Below are 16,693 nucleotides of genomic sequence, written 5' to 3'. Positions count from 1 at the left end.
GCGAGTGGGCTAAAATCAGCCAGTCGTCAAGATAATTGAGTATGCGGATGCCCGCGAGCCGAAGGGGCGCTAAGGCACCCTCCGCGAGTTTGGTGAAGACCCGCGGAGACAAAGAGAGCCCGAAGGGGAGGACCTTGTACTGCCACGCTCGACCCTCGAACGCAAACCGCAGAAATTGGCGGTGGCGTGGAAGAATGGAGACATGGAAATACGCGTCCTTCAGGTCTATGGCTGCAAACCAATCCCGAGGACGAACGCATTGGAGAATGCGCCTCTGCGTGAGCATTCTGAACGGCAGCTTGTGCAGACAGCGGTTCAAAACGCGCAGATCTAGGATTGGTCGTGACCCACCGCTCTTTTTGGGTACGATGAAGTATGGGCTGTAAAACCCACTCTCCATCTCGGCTGGAGGAACTGGCTCGATTGCACCCTTCGCCAGGAGGGCAGCAATCTCCTCTCGCAAGACAGGGGCGGACAGGGGGTTGACCCTGGAGAAATACACACCCGTGAACTTGGGGGGCCGTTTCGCGAACTGAATCGCGTAACCGAGTCTGATTGTGCGTATGAGCCATCGTGAGGGGCTGGCCCGCGCTAACCAGGCAGGCAGAGCCCTCGCTAATGGAGTCATCACTACAATGGAAGAGCTGGAGGAGAGCGATTCGCTCTGGCTCCGCACCCTGACTCCGGAGAGGGGGCTGGAGGGCTGAGGGAAGGGAGACCGTCCCCCCAGCGCTCGTGAGCCACTGGCTAAGCACGTAGAATCTGCGAGCCGGAAGGCAGCGCGTCCCGGACTGGCAGAATTTGTGCTGTCACATCCGGGGAAGGGGAAAAGTGCTCTTTTATTGATGTTTTGGTGGCACTGAAAAGTACCGTTGTTATCGGGGCCCCGCCCTCCAGCGGGGAAAGAGCAAGTTTCCTCTTCTCCGGATGGCCTGTCTCAGGGACGCTTCGCGGTCCGTTTACCGGACTTAACGGCGCCCTGGGCAGCTCATGTAATAAGCTTGGGTTGGACCCGCCCTCGTGCAGCTCGGCCAGCGCCTGCGCTTGGTAGCGCTGGTAGGTGGCCATCGCGTGCAAAGCAGAAGCAGCCTGGCCCGCAGCCTTATAAGCTCTGGCTCCGAGGGAGGCAGACAACCTACAGGCTTTGGACGGGAGGCGGGGCAAACCCCGCCACGTACAGGCGCCGCGCAGACAAAGATTGACCACGATAGCGCGCTCCACTGACGGGATCGCCTCATACCCCCTGGCAGCTCCGCCGTCAAGGGCGGTGAGGGCGGAGGGACACGCAGCACGGGCAGAGAAAGGTGCCCTCCAAGACTGCGTGAGCCTACTGTGCACTTCCGGGAAGAAGGGGACGAGAGGCTTCGAAGGCTTCGCCTTTTGATCCTCTACGTAATACCCATCTAGTCGGTCCAGCCGCGGAGCTGGGGGATAAACCAGCTCCAACCCCACGGCCGAAGCAGCCCGGGAAAGCACGGCTAACATGTCCGCTTCAGGATCCGATTTGACGACGCTCACCTGCCCGGAGGGGGCGAGCGGGTCCGGATCTTCGTCGGACAGTGAAAGCCCACCCTCCGATGCCGCGGAGGACATCTGATCTCCGGTATCAGCGAGTGTGAGAGCTACCATCTGGTTAGACGGATCACTCCCACTACCCGAAGCTTGGATGGAGCGCCGTGAGGAGCGAAAGGTCCGCGAGCCCGTGGGCGGCGGATTGTCTCTCGCTGGAACCCTCAGATCTGCCCGAGCGCCCGCTGCTTTTTTAGAACAGGAGGCAACTGGGGTGGCTCGCTCTCTTACAAAAGTTAGCCGCGATCTTAGCTGTGCAAGGGTCATGGCATCGCAATGACGACATGAACCGCCCGCGAGCACGGCATTAACATGCTGGACCCCCAAACATGCAATGCAGTGATCGTGTCCATCATCCGGAGCCAGGAAACCCCCGCATCCAGAAACGCACAGTCGGAGCGCCATCCTGAAAAGGACGTGCTGCATGACTGTGTTGCTCTTTTAGGAAAGTTTGCAACAATACGCACCGCTCTGGAGGACCGGACCCAAAGAACCGCAGGCAAGGGAGAAACCCAGCTTGACCGTCTGCCGCCGCGAAGACCCACTCTGGACCGGGAGACACACTCGTTCGCTCTGAAGTGCTGAACAGCAAGAGGAACCCTCATCGACTCACTCAGAAAGGATCTGAAGCGAAAAGGATGGCGTTTGCTAGCTTCAGGTGTGCTTATATGCTGGGATAATTGCCGATGCCGCACACCTGCGCAAGCTTACGCTGCCAATTAATTTTCATTCATTGGCCCGTTCAATACTCTCCAGACAAGCAGCTTCTGATCCGAATCTCCCATTCGTGGATTTCAATTAATCCACTTTATGGCACTGAAGTTCCCCAACCGAAGGGGAACTGGCGTTTCTTTTTGACTATAATGGAGCTAAAATGAACTTTGAACCTTTTCCTCTAGACAATATTAACAGTAATTGCCTTTCTGCCTTTCAGGACAATAATGTTTATGACGTTGCCTGTACATGGTACTTGCTTCTGGGAAATTTACTGATATGTTCCTGACCTTTAAACATGCATGTGTACATACATACATACATACATACATACTTACATACATACATACATGCATACATACATACATAAACCCAATAAGTTAAGGCAACTCAAACCATTTAAAACTTATCTGAGTACTGTGAACTTACTCCTTTTAATTAATAAGATATTTAATTAACTCATTACCTTATTTACTTAGTTCAAAACTCTTTTCAAATTAGTAGAATTGACATTCAGTAAATTTTGAGTTAACACTCATTTCTTGTTGAAAGTTGATTGTTGGGTTTTAGTACACACACACACACACACACACACACACACACACACACACACACACACACACACACACACACATATATATATATATATATATATATATATATATATATATATATATATATATATATATATATATATATATATATATATATATGAGATTTATCAAAGTGTGAATCTTTTTAATGTTTGGTTTCCTCTTCAGATTCAAATTTGTTTTGGATGTGCATTATTGAAAGACATGGCAACCCATAAGTTTACGTAAGGTTATTTCTTTACAATTTCATTTTTGTTTCAATAGAAAGAACTATTACCTGAGTATTTGCGTGACACAGCCTGACATAATTACAGCTGAATCTGTGGATAGTTTCAGTCCTTTGCGTGACCTTTATTACCATGAACACCACAGTATTATTACAAATTTCACAATGTAGCCTACAAAATACAAATGGAAATTTGTGTTTAGCATGGTTGAACCAGCATTAAAAATAACAACATTAAAAGTCTTTAATTTCGCTTGAAGTAAAACCCTTGTTTGTTTGTTTTTTCATAAAGCGCATTTTTCGGCATATTACTTGACGTTTAACGTTTGCATTCAAGACAAAACAGCTAACGTTAAAGAAATAAAAGATCAATTAAGCTAACCTACATTTTACTTAATATCTTAAGCTACTTTAAAAGGACTATAGACCTCTGTAAATAATATTAATAAATAAATATCAACTTACTCTTCCTAACTCTAGATGGTGCGCTTGTTCTAATGTTGCCAAGTGGTGCTCACTGTTGAGCTCATTTCCGCACACGTGGTAGTTGGTAGTCATGGTAACGCAAGGCTTTTCTGCTTTCGGAGAGCGTCATCGCAGGAAAATACTAGCGGTTATTATTATGACAAAGTTTGGGTTTCTGTTGCATATTGCAGCGATATTTTCTTTCATAAAGTTACAATCACATGGCAAAGTTTGACTTTTATTTCTTTTTGTCTCTCTGAAACAACAGTAAATGGCTTCTTATACAATCGAAGAGTTTGAGCTCAGCCAGAAACACGAGGATATGTGAGTCAGTTTGTTTCTTTGACAGTAGAGCTGTAACTTTAGTTGTCGGTTTATTGGTTATAATTGTCACAATTCACTTCGGGTTATAAAACTCCACAGATTAATGAAAGCATTTTTCAGTAACTTACTGGGTTGTGGCAGGAAGGGCGTCCGCTGCATAAAACATATGCTAGAATAGTTAGCAGTTCATTCCGCTGAAGCGACCTCTGGAATAGAAAATAAGCCGAAGCAAAATTAATCAATTAATGTATTTTTTTCTGGTGTAGACTGGGGAAAAGAGCATTACTTCTGCAGCAGATGGAGGCGCACTATGAACAGCAGAGAGCTAAGAGAAAACAGCGGTTTCTGACGTCTCAAGCAGCGAAGCAGAGGAATGCTCAGATTCTTAAGGTTCCCTCAACTGTGTTTCTGAATTACAGTCTACATACATTGTAACATTGTCTGTATATGATTATGTTGTGTTGTATTCCAAGCGAGATGCATCACAGCTTTAAAATTATACTCTAAAAAAATCAGACATCTTCATTTATTCACTAAGGCATAATAAAATACTGGATTTAAGAAAATGCACAGTAGTTTTGACAGCAACTCATTTTCATACTCCATCATGTGTTATTAATTGCTTTAAATTCTACTTAAACCCTCATTTTCTATTGATGGAAATCATATTATCTTTTGTATCACAATAAAGTGAACATATGGACATTGCTGAACATGACATGCAGTTTGAGAAATATTATACAATATATCTCTGTGTGTGTGTGTGTGTGTGTGTGTGTGTGTGTGTGTGTGTGTGTGTGTGCATGTGCTATAATGCCTATGTTCACTTAATTGTGATTAAAAGTATATACTTGTAATTAAAATATAGGACATTGAATTCACTTACACATGTTATAATTTCATGTAAAATTGACAAAACTAGTAGCTCACTAGGAGTGTTATAATCTGATTTAAGTATTTAGCTATGGTAAACTGTCAGTACCCATATTAAGTGTTTTGTTACAATAGTATGTCTTTTACTTTGTCCACAAGTTCAGTTTCTATCTCACTCAACTTTTAATCTCAGACAAAAAGTTTTATTTATTTATTTATTTATTATTATTTATTTTATTTATTATCTTGGTCTACACGAGCAATGTCTCACTCATTTATATCTATATTAAGAGTATAAAGCCACATCACACAAATGCAAGTGTGTATTGGGTTCTTTTTAACCAGGGGTGCCCAATAAAAATAAAACTTGATTGAGTCTAGTGGGCCAAAGGCAAATATAGGAGTAATTTACAATGGCTAATTTCCTAATTTATTTAATAATGCTTAAAAATTACTAGAAAACATTACTTTATATCAACTAATACAATATTTTCTACAATATTTATACCACACAATACAATATTGTTACATTTTTTAATGAACTTATTATAGTAAAGCAACATATCTCATCAATAAAACAAACAAAAAAGATTACGACAAATTAAAAATGATGCTCTCAGTGTTAAAGTCATTTGCCCCAACCCTCTCCATGATAACATTGGTTAAAATATCACGGTTTCATGGTATTGTAGTTACTGCTGTAAAATATATTATTTTTAAATGTCTTGGTAAAAAATTTAAACGTTTTTCCCCTTTGAACACAATTTATTTTATTTTGAGAAACATTTAATATATTATAGACCGGTAAACATGTTAGGCTAAATATAACATATATATCCTGTATGAACGGTATAGCAGAAAATTTTAACAGTTTTAAAACCTTGACTTTTCCAAACCATGGTATACCTTGAAAACAGTTACCATCCCATGTCTATCACCAAAAAGGTTGATTTTTTTTCTTTTTTTTAAAATTAACTGTATTTGTAGTATAAAAAATAAATTTCTCTCTGTTACTTTTCAGCTTGATATACTTATTTTAGAAACACTTTTTTAAATTGCAGGGCATTTATTAAATAACTGAATTAGCCTTCATGGTTCTGAGACAAACTAAAAAATGAGTTCTGTATGTTTAAAATGCATTTTGTGTTTATTTTTTTACATATGTATTTGTGTATATTTCATTTGCAGGATTTAGAAAATGTTGAAAAAAATCTTCAAACTAGACAGCTCCTTCATCCAAATATTATTAGCCTTGAGGTAAAGTATTGGGCTATTTCCTTTATTAAAATATTATAATATAATATAGTATAAAGTCTCATAAAATAAAACTGTTGTAGTGTTTTATATTTATTGTAAATGTTGCACTTTTAAAATACATTTTGCATGCCTAGAGGTGCAGCTGTTATAGTGAACTAAAATGCATTTTATTATTTTGATGTGATGTGATGTTTTTCTAAAGATGTTAAAATTTAATACAAATATGAAAATTGACAAATGAACTGCTCTTAATTATTTGTTGTGCTGTCATAGACTCGGTATTGGGCCTCAGTTGAAAGGAATCTGCCAGAATGGGAGCAGTATTTGCTTGGGAAAGGACAACCACCTTTAAGCGAATCTGAGAAAAAGTTAAAGAAACAGAGACTGAAAACAGCACAGCAAGATCCTTCACCTGCACAGTGCAGGGGTAAACCACCTCGACCCAAACCTTGATGACATAACTTTTTGAGGTGTGTAGTTGATTTGTGTTTGTTATGATGACATGTTGGATCATAACTGTAGCACTTAACAATGGTTACGAGGTAATGTTCATGCATTATGATTGAAGTACTGTAGGAACAAAATGAGCAATACAGTTTTTAATTCTCAAGTTAGACTTTTTTGTTGTTTATTTCAGCTGCGTGTTGTCAAATCAGGATTTTATACTAGAGAGAAAGTGCTAGGTTTTCTGGAATTCTTTGAAAACAAATTCTGTAATTAATGATTTAAACAATATCATTTTCCAATTATTTTAATAAGTTAAACACATTAATATAAAATAGTAATTGGATTCAAATAGCTTGCTGTTATATAAAATTAATAGCACATAAATGTGATTAAACATTATTCAAATAAATTATACAAACTTTAATTAAAAAAAAGTGATTAACATACTAATTATATTAAAACAAATAATAAAAATTAGTTAAAATATTTATAGAGAGAAATATAAATATTATGTATGAGTATTGTAATGAGCAGAAAAATGTAGTTACTTGTTGTTAAATGTAGTAACTTAATAGTAAATAATTGTTTTGCAGTATATAATTAATAATATATAGCATAATAAATATAAGATAATTCAGAATAAATTGCGATAACATATATTATATTAGGCATGGTTGATCTCATGTAAGGGTCCACTGCATGTAAAAAAGTTGAAACCACCAACATTAACTGTAGCAGCATTTACAAATGATTCAGTGTTTCATTTAATTTGTTGAAATAAACAGGAACTTATTACTTTCATTATTGCTGGTTTTCATTAACTGTGAACTGTGTATGCAGTGTAATGCATATGAAAGCAAATGGCAAAGTACTACCATCATAATGTGTATGTGTGTATCTGGCTGGGGGGGACTACACTTTCTGGGTCAAACACTATTTTACAGTCTATGGTCAAACACCACAACATTTTTTCTTCTGTATAATAATAAATAAATTATTAAAACGATGCATCTTTTACTTAAACATTTATCTTTTAATACTTTTTTATGGATTTTGTGGCACATAATTTGCTACTTATTAAACTACCATTAGATAGTTAATTAAACAGTATAGTTGATGTTTGTGTACCAGAAGAGAATTTAAACTGTAAAATTATTGTTTACAAATTGTCAAACAATAAGTTAAGCTCTGGTGAGCATTACTGTTTTTTATTCAGCTTAAGTCACTAGTCTCTAGATGAACATCTGCAAGTTCATCTTGGGTGTTTTTGTATGTTGCTCTAAACCCCACAACCTCTTACCTGAACCCTCAACAACAGTGAGGTCATGACTGCCATTACACAAAGCCTCTCTGAGCACTTCAGCTGCCCACATCATAATTGCTATTGTATTATCCGCCTGTTGAAAGGTCAGCCACTTAAAGTTGAGTGTTAAGTTGACTAATACTTAAAAAAGGGCACAATTGGTCATTTGAAAACCACTGGGGGTTTTGTTAATCCAGACTTAAAACCTGCAACAACTTTATATAAATGTTATTTAGTTTCCATTACAAATTAGAACGAGTATGTTTCCAAGTTTTTCCCACGTCCTGTGATGTTTTGAATGAATCATGGGATTAACTTCTGTTAAACTGTAAACAATCAGTGAAATTTTGTAAACACTGGGTACAGTGATATGTCATTTATCTCCTCAAAGTTTATCTATTTATTATTAAAAAGCAGCTTAATAAAAGAATATATAGACTCTCATTAGACCATAATTAGCCACAAAATTAATAAATCTTTCCATAGCAATAAAATAATTATTAAAGGAATAGTAAGAATATAGAAATAGGGATCGATAGAAATCTTTGTAATCATTTGCTCATTCTAGCTTCAAATCAGTTTGTTTCTTTATTTTGTTGACACAAAAGAAGATATTTTGAAAAATTTTGAAAAGTTCATCCATTGAATATTAATAGGCAACTTATTATAATGAATAAAAGACTCATTAGCCCACAAATAACAGCAAAAACTTAAAAATAAACTTCCCGCAGCAATATTATAAACATACAATATTAAATAAAGTATTAAAAGGGGATTAGTTCACCTAGAAATGAAATTTCTGTTAACATTTGCCCATCCTCTACTTGTTCCAAATCTGTTTTAAATTTCTGTCATTTGTTGACACTAAAGAAGATATTTTGAAGAATGGTGGAAAGCAGTTGCCTTTGACTTCCATAGTAAAATTAAATCTCTGTAAACATTTGCCCATCCTCTACTTGTTCCAAATCTATTTTGAATTTCTGTCTTTTGTTGATACTAAAGAAGATATTTTGACGAAAGTTGGTGAGCAGCAGCCATTGACTTCCATAGCATTTTTTCATTTCTACCATATGTGAATGGCTGTTGGTTTTCAACATTCTTAACAATATCTTATTTGGTTTTCAACAGAAGAAAGACATTCATAAATGTTTAGAACCACATGAATGTGAGTTAATGGTTAGAAAATATTGCCTTTGGGGTAAACTATTATATAATGTAGGGAATAGAAAGAGAAATTAATTTTGAGGAACGAAACATAGTGACAGTTTTGGCCACAGATATGTTTGTGATACTAATAATTAAGAGCATTCAAAATGACCTCTCACTTAATTTTCTCGAAGAATATGGATTATTTGTAAAACAACTTAATTGTTAAACAAAATAATTTGTTTCAGTTCTTTTCAATGGATGTTCTCCAAACTTTAAATATTTAAACAAATGTATCTATTGTACACTTAAATATACTTTCAGCCTCTTGTTCTTTACTTCATAATCTTTTAGCATTTTGTGTACTGGGAGAGACTACAGACCGTGACCTAGCCTAATTGGATGATCAAACTGGTTGTGGGTGACACGGAGTGGCGGCTTGACAAATGCGATCATCTGGATGGTCAATATTGAAGTGGTGCTGGTTGGCAGCTGCCCTTCCTCCTCAGCTGGGACTCTTGCCCCTGAGGTCAGGGCACCAGTCGAGGCCACCAGATTGGCGGGGACGGTTGGTGGGGGTCAGTTGGCCGCGGATGGGGTGAAGAATTGTGGGTGTGGATGAACAGTAAGACGGCAAATTATCTAAAAGGGTTTTGAAGAGCACGATCTGGAGCCCTTCCAAATGACTAGTTCTGCATTATGTATTCTAATGGGGAAAGGCCTGAGGTGATTTGGCTACAGATACCACTGCCAACTGAGGCTGTCAGAGCCCAGGCACAGGCCAAGACCAAATGTTGGAGATCAGATCAGGGTCTCAGACACCTGGATGTCTGCCAGAGCTTGAGGAGTGTTATAGAGAGATGATAGAGCAAAGCTGGTTCTTATTTAACATTGTCTGTCTGTATAAATGTTATTTGTGGAGTTGTGATCATGCCATTTGAAATTAGAAAAGTTGATTATGTTGGCAAGTATGGCATATTGTGTGCATTTTTCTATTTAAAGAATTTTGGAGTATTTCTATTAATATTTTCTAATTCATTTTTTGGAAAAGATAAATCTGTAGACTGCAAGTATTTTATATTGGAATCAATTAAAAACAATTCATTAATAATACAATAATACATAAGCATATATATTGTTAAAATCAGAATATTGAAACCCCCTTTGAAATATATTTTTTTCTTTTTTTTTTTAATTTCTAAATGATGTTTAACAGAGCAAAGAAATTGTCACAGTATGTCTGATAATATTTATTCTTCTGGAGAAAGTCTTATTTGTTTTATTTTGGCTAAAATAAAAGCAGTTAAAAAATTAAGTTCAGTACTTTAATACTATAAAATTATATATAAATAAATATAATTTTTTTTCCCCCGATAGTCTACAAAACAAATCATCATTATTCAATAACTTGCCTAATTACCCTAACCTGCCTAGTTAACCTAATTAACCTAGTTAAGACTTTAAATGTCACTTTAAGCTGTATAGAAGTGTCTTCAAAAATATCTTGTCAAATATTATTTACTGTCATCATGGCAAAATAAATCGATTATTAGAAATGAATTGTTAAAACCATTATGTTTAGAAAAGTAAAAAAAAAATCTCTGTTAAAGAGAAATTAGGGGAAAATAAACATGGGGGCTATTAATTCAGGAGGTTTAATAATTCCGACTTCAACTGTATTAGATTTCTCAAATAAAAAATGTGATAATTGCAGATTGCATGCGTCGTCCTATTAAAATTATTTCAATTGCCGATGCAATTATGTGATCTCTAAAGATCTTTAAAAATCAATAAATATTTCATAATTGCATTTCTGAAACAAAATTGTCACAATCCCATATTTAGCACATTTTAAAAATAGGTGACAAAAAATATGATTAAATTTTAGAGTATGTGTATTAGTTGTTGCTAATGAAACACCTGAAAAAACATACACTTGCAGTTTTTTAGTATTCTCATTCATCTAGTTAAGAAAAATCCATTCACATTGAATGAAACAAAAAACAAAATATTGGTGATTATGCCACACTGTTTTATTTAAATATCTTGAAAATAACCAACAAAAAGCATATAATGAAACATCCGAGCATTCCCGTTCAGCATCAATCATCAGAACTCAAAGGCAGTATAAATATTATAATGTCTCCTTAGCTAAACAAGTTCGTCTTCCATCAGAAACATACCACCCATTGCTCCCAAAGGAGCTTTTCACTACCAAAGATCTTTGTCAATGTAGTGCACTTAAACACGAATAGCTTTTGCTCAGGAGCCTGTTGGGGAATTCTCTCCATTCTTGAAACTATTATTCCACCACTAGTGCTGGTCATAAGGGGACTCCTGGTGGGTTTTTGTTTTGGCTAACTTATACGTCATTCTGTTTAGTATTGATTTTGGGTTTGGATGTTGTTATTTTCCCTCTTACCTCACTGGAACCCTTTAATTCAAACAATCAAAACATCCACTCAGTCTCAGTATTTAATGCCAAATATATTCAGTACACTGTATTTCGATCAGAATTCCACCACGGGCCGGCCGTAAAATCACAGCCTAAGGGATCAGCCGATGACACATCGCCTTTTATAAAATCCCCTGCTTTCTAACTTGGTGTACCAGCTTAACAGCGGGGTTTTTGGTCTGAGTTAATTAAGTCCCATCCATTGGTAAACAGGCAGTGGAGATTGTCCTGAAAGGGCATCCTGGGTCAAAAGATTAGCACCGGACATCCCAGATTTACTGATCCTGCCATACAATGAGACTGGTTTCAGGTCACTTGTCTATGTAAAACAACAATCTAAACTATCTACTCCTAATCATCAGCACCTTACTTCCTAACACTGTGCATTCATATTTCTATAAAAAGCTGGGAAATGAGGTTGTTTATTGTGGAACGGTTTGTTTCGAGGTCAGACCTTCGTCTCTTTTAAGACAGTGTGGGTAAAGAGTTGGACGAAGGGACAGAAGGTCCCCTTCAGCTGCGTGGCCTGAAGCCCTCAAGACTGCTTGTGAATAGAGGTCATACCCGAGACTGACATTGATGTGAGTCCCGGCACTGCCTCGACACCTTAAAGCAATAAAGCTCCTTCTGTGAGCATGCCCTTGACGAACAGGCCTGACGTACCGATGCCTGCTACTCAGTGCCCTGTGTGATGGGGAATGCCTGCTCGTTTAGGAATGCCAGTGTAAACACACATAGCATTTTTTGCATGATAATATTTTGTACCTTGTAAACAAGGGTGTCTGAAAGTATTAATTCATATAAGGTTGATTGTCTTTTTATTCATATTATTGAAAAGTGCTGTTGCATGAACTTTACAGTTTTGTACAAGAAAAAAAGGTTATGAATAATGTGGTCACATTATGTTTTATCTGAAAGATCAATATGTGTTCATATGAAGGTCAAGATTTTAATGATTTTAGGTCAAGATTTGTGATGTTTTCTCTTAACATCACAAAAAAATGTCTTTAAGTTGATTGCACATATTTGGTGGAATAAATCCAAATTTTAGAACAAAACAGAAACATTTTGTAGGAAAAATTATAAATTATAGTTTTTGTTTGTTTGTTTTGTTTTTGGAACATTTAATAAGACTTTAAATTTAAATGGAAAGTTAAACAGATACTTTTTTTTTTCATTTTAGGCCACTTTATGTTATTTTATGTTGTCCAAGAAATGGAAAAGTCTTTCATCATGAAGGTGTATTCAGTAATTTATTTCACTTTCTTTGATAGAAATAAATAGCAATTTTTAAGATATATATAGATAGATAGATAGATAGATAGATAGATAGATAGATAGATAGATAGATAGATAGATAGATAGATAGATAGATAGATAGATTTTCAGCCACAAGACTTTAAAACATATTTATTTGTTATTTTTTAAATTTGCACTGAGACATGTTTTATTGTTTTATCTAAGGGTGCTTTCACACCTACACTTTTGTTTCGGAACGTATCTCGATTGCCCAGTTAGCGCGGTTCGATTGGCATATGTGAACAGGGCAATCGCGCTCTGTTCCGCGCCAAAGTAATCGCTCCGAGATCGCTTGAATGAGGTGGTCTCGGCTCGATTGAAACGAACCCTGGAGCGGTTCGATTGCAGTGAGAAAGCGATCCGATCCGAGCGCGGTTATATCACAGTGTTTTATGGATATGTAATAGGCTTACGGCTATATGAAGAGAGAATTATGAGTAGGGCGGGAAGTTTTGCGAGTCTCCGGATGCCCGCGAACGAGGGATGATCTCCCGGTAATCTCGCGTCTCTCTCCCAGTCATCAAATAGGCATCGTCGCGCACCCTTCTCACCCCTCCCCACCGTGTCTCTCCTCAGACACGTCACGCGCGCGCACCCTGTCAATCACCACCAAACCACCACCTCTCCTGACAGCTTAGCGGGGCGCTGCAAAATAAACCCTGACACTCTGACCAATGTAAGGAGAGTTTACTCGCACGTCACTTGTTTTAGCTCTTTTGGTCCGATTAGAAACTTTGCAGTGTGAAAGCGAACCGCTCCAAGAGCAAAGAGCAACAATGTAACAATTTTAATCTCTGTTTCGGAACAACTGAATCGATTCACAGGTGTGAAAGCACCCTAAGTCACTGTAAATCATGTATATATATATATATATATATATATATATATATATATATATATATATATATATATATATATATATATTTTTTTTTTTTTTTTTCTTAAAAAATGGAAAAGTCAAACTTTTTGTCAAAGTCAAAGTTTTTTTTTTTTTTTTTTTTAAATATAAGTATTTGTATGTTTTAACTCGTTTGTAAAAAGAATGTTCTCCACAACTGTGAAGCAAACACTTTTATGAATGTCTTTTTATTGGTGAACTCTATGTTTTTGGTGGATAAAATATGTTAGGATAAACAATATTTTAGAACAAAACGGCTTACACGTTTTACAAAAAAAGTCATTTTGTTAACTTGCTCTTTTTTGTTTAATAAGGCGGCAGGCACATTTTCTTCGATTTTTTTTTTTTTTTTTTTTTTTTTTTTTACATTTAGTCTCAGTCATTCGTTCACAGCCCGTAAAACTGGATTAAAAAACATATTGTCAGGTTGACCTCCTTTATCATCATCGTCTTGGACATAAATACGTGTACAGAACACCATGCGGTCGCTTGGCCGAGTCCGTCTTTTCAACACCGTTCTGCAGGAACGGATCCAAAGAGCGCGCGCCTGACGCTCATTAACTTTCCCCTCGGCGCGCCTCAATGCGCCTCGCGAGCGCTTTGTGCCAAGAAGCAATGCTTCTCTTAACAAGAACTACAACTAGCCCGCTCTTCTCCAACTGGGAGAGAAATTGCTTTCCAAAACGATGGAAGGAGGACGGTTTAATTAGAATTTCATTTGGGCTAAACTGAGAGAAACGATGTAGTTAACATTTGGTGGACTTAATTGGGGTCTTTTCTTCCTCGCCCCCTTAAAAATGCTGACGCTACCCCCGTTAATCTTCCATTTACAATCAATTGAGTTGACCAAACAAAAGTCTAGCTCTTTTTTTCTTCCTGTCTCAGTCGGGGCTTTTGTCGCTTGTAAATGCCTCAATTTCGGCTGATCTCTGTCGTGTACATGCTCTCCGCTGTTGACAGTTCATTAATGCGCTCTTGTCCCTATAATCCCTCTCGCCGCGTTACATGTGCATGCAGTAATGAGCTCCGTTGTCAATTAACATGTTTCTAGAAGCAAAGCCGGTTGCTCAGATGTTTGAGAGGTAAGTGCAGAAAAAGGCCAACGAGACTGCCTTTAGGTTGTTTTCTTCACCGCAATCTTTTTTGGGCACTAGGCAAGATAGGCAGCTTTGTACAAAAGAGGTTTTTTTATACCCCACACAAACATGTCTTTTGCTGAGACCCGCCCCCACTGCTATTTTCCCAGACCCCTTAGCTGAAATGCTCTGTTTTCGGTTCATAACAACCCATCGTCAGCAACTTTTAGTTGCTGATTTAAAGTTGTTGTTTTTTATTAGTTTTCTTTTTTATTTTATTTATTTTTTATCAGAGTTACAACTTACACGTTTATTTTACTTTCAGACCACTTTAAATAAAATTGGAAACGTGTTACTTTTTTAAATTTGTGTGTTTTTTTTCTTTTTTCTTTAGTCGGGTAAAATATTTAAAAGATATCGACAATATTTTACAACAGTATGAATTCACCGTGGCTCCTTTTTATTGCTTTGACTACGCGTTTTTCGTTTATTAAATCATGCGCTTCCAGTTCATTGCATTTATGCAAACCTTTAAAATAAAGCCATATAGAATTTCATGAAGATAATTTAAAGGGATAGTCAACAAATAAATAAATAAATCTGACATTGTTTACTCATCCACCACTTGCTCCAGACATGTTTGAGTTTCGTTCTTCTGTTAAATACAAAGAAAGATATACAAAACAATGTGGAAGGAAGAAACAAAAACCATTTTTGTGCCTATGGATGCCATTTCCCCCCAACATTCTTCAGAATAGATGTTTAGTGTTCAAATGAGAAAGGAAATTTATAAAAGTTTAGAACCACTTGGGATCGAATAAATGTGCAGGAATTTCCTTTTTTTTTTTTGAGTGAACTGTACCTTTAATACCTTTCGAACCATTTATTTGGCACACATTGTTCTTAAAAAATATTATTTTAACATATTATTTTAAAACGCACTTGTTAACTCACTGGTTCTGTAAATAACACAATTAAATATTCTGTTATTTTGTTATTATTGTTATTATTTAATATAATTCATTTTAATATTGTAAAACATTTGATATTAAAATTAGTTTAGAAATGTTTAAGGAATATTATTTTACTAGTCCGCTTTATATGTAGGTTTTAATATTTTTTATAGATTTCCAACTTTAAACTGGAAACATCAAAAACAAAACAAAAAAAGTATCATACATCAACCAGCAATCTATATCAACCAAATCAATTTGTGTCAGCTTTTATTTCAGGTTATCATTTTTGTTTTGTAAAGTACATGACAGGTTGAACATCTCGAATCCCGCTTATCCCTCTTTAAGCATCGTGATTTATGATTTTAAATAAATCACGCCTATTCCACACGGGACGATATTTTAAACGCTTCTGAATGAAATAAAGACACTTCTGTCCACACATTTTAGAACCGTGCCTCTGAGTAGGTGAATAGGCCATTCAACTAGTAATATTAGTCTTCCTCGTAGTCCCAAGACGTTGGCATAATTGCTAATTGGGCTGTAATTGGGAGAGCGAGATTTGGGATCACGCGCTCGTCTCTCATCAGAATTTCTGTTAGCGTGTAAGGATAATATTGTTCCAGGATCCGTGCGCGGAATACATTATTGTTTATTAATGCTGCGGTGATGAGAAGAAGGAGAAGTGTAGTCCATTTTCCACCTTCTGATGAACACGACTTGATGCGCTGGAGCTTCCCCTGAGGCTCTTTAGTTGATTAACGTAATAGGCTTTCAAGAGTCCATGTTTTATCTGATAATTTGAGCCATTAAACCGAAGTCAAGTGTACGGTCACAGAGGCAGAGTCGTGTATCAAATGTCTGAGTGAAAGGACAGGCTTGAACTCCACCAGACATGTCATTATGAGCTTAAATTAAACGGCACCGAATCTGCAGGCAATAGATCGATAGTTATTTATTATATTTGATACATGAGTGAGTCATCGTGCTTTGATTTTAATAAACCATAAAATTGGTATAGCGTGAGGTTTATGCATCCAATTTACTGTAAAGTGGCCTATTACAGTCTGTTTCTAAAAAAGGGCGCAGTTGTTT

At 37.0% G+C, this 16,693-nt stretch overlaps 1 protein-coding gene across 4 annotated transcripts in view; it reads left to right on the top strand.

Annotated features, from left to right (window-relative positions):
- The first annotated feature begins 3,668 nt into the window (after positions 1 to 3,668).
- cep15 (centrosomal protein 15) overlaps positions 3,669 to 16,693 on the top strand; it is a 76,143-nt gene continuing 63,118 nt past the window's right edge. For 3 of the 4 annotated variants that reach the window (XR_015502521.1, XM_087273701.1, XM_087273702.1), the window contains exons 1-5: positions 3,669 to 3,715; positions 3,836 to 3,891; positions 4,158 to 4,281; positions 5,953 to 6,021; positions 6,295 to 6,491. Coding sequence is in view for 3 of the 4 variants with exons in the window: in XM_087273701.1 (XP_087129827.1) it covers positions 3,839 to 3,891; positions 4,158 to 4,281; positions 5,953 to 6,021; positions 6,295 to 6,474 (426 nt within the window). In the remaining variant the exon portion in view is untranslated. Of the gene's footprint in view, positions 3,716 to 3,835; positions 3,892 to 4,157; positions 4,282 to 5,952; positions 6,022 to 6,294; positions 7,270 to 16,693 lie in introns of those variants that run through there. The other variant, XM_087273700.1, reaches the window with a different exon arrangement.

Source organism: Danio rerio, chromosome 11 (assembly GCF_052040795.2).
Source record: "Danio rerio strain M-AB ecotype USA chromosome 11, GRCz13ab, whole genome shotgun sequence".
NCBI lineage: Eukaryota > Metazoa > Chordata > Actinopteri > Cypriniformes > Danionidae > Danio > Danio rerio.
The sequence above is the reverse complement of the archived record's forward strand: the minus strand, read 5'-3'. Positions and strand labels throughout refer to the sequence as shown.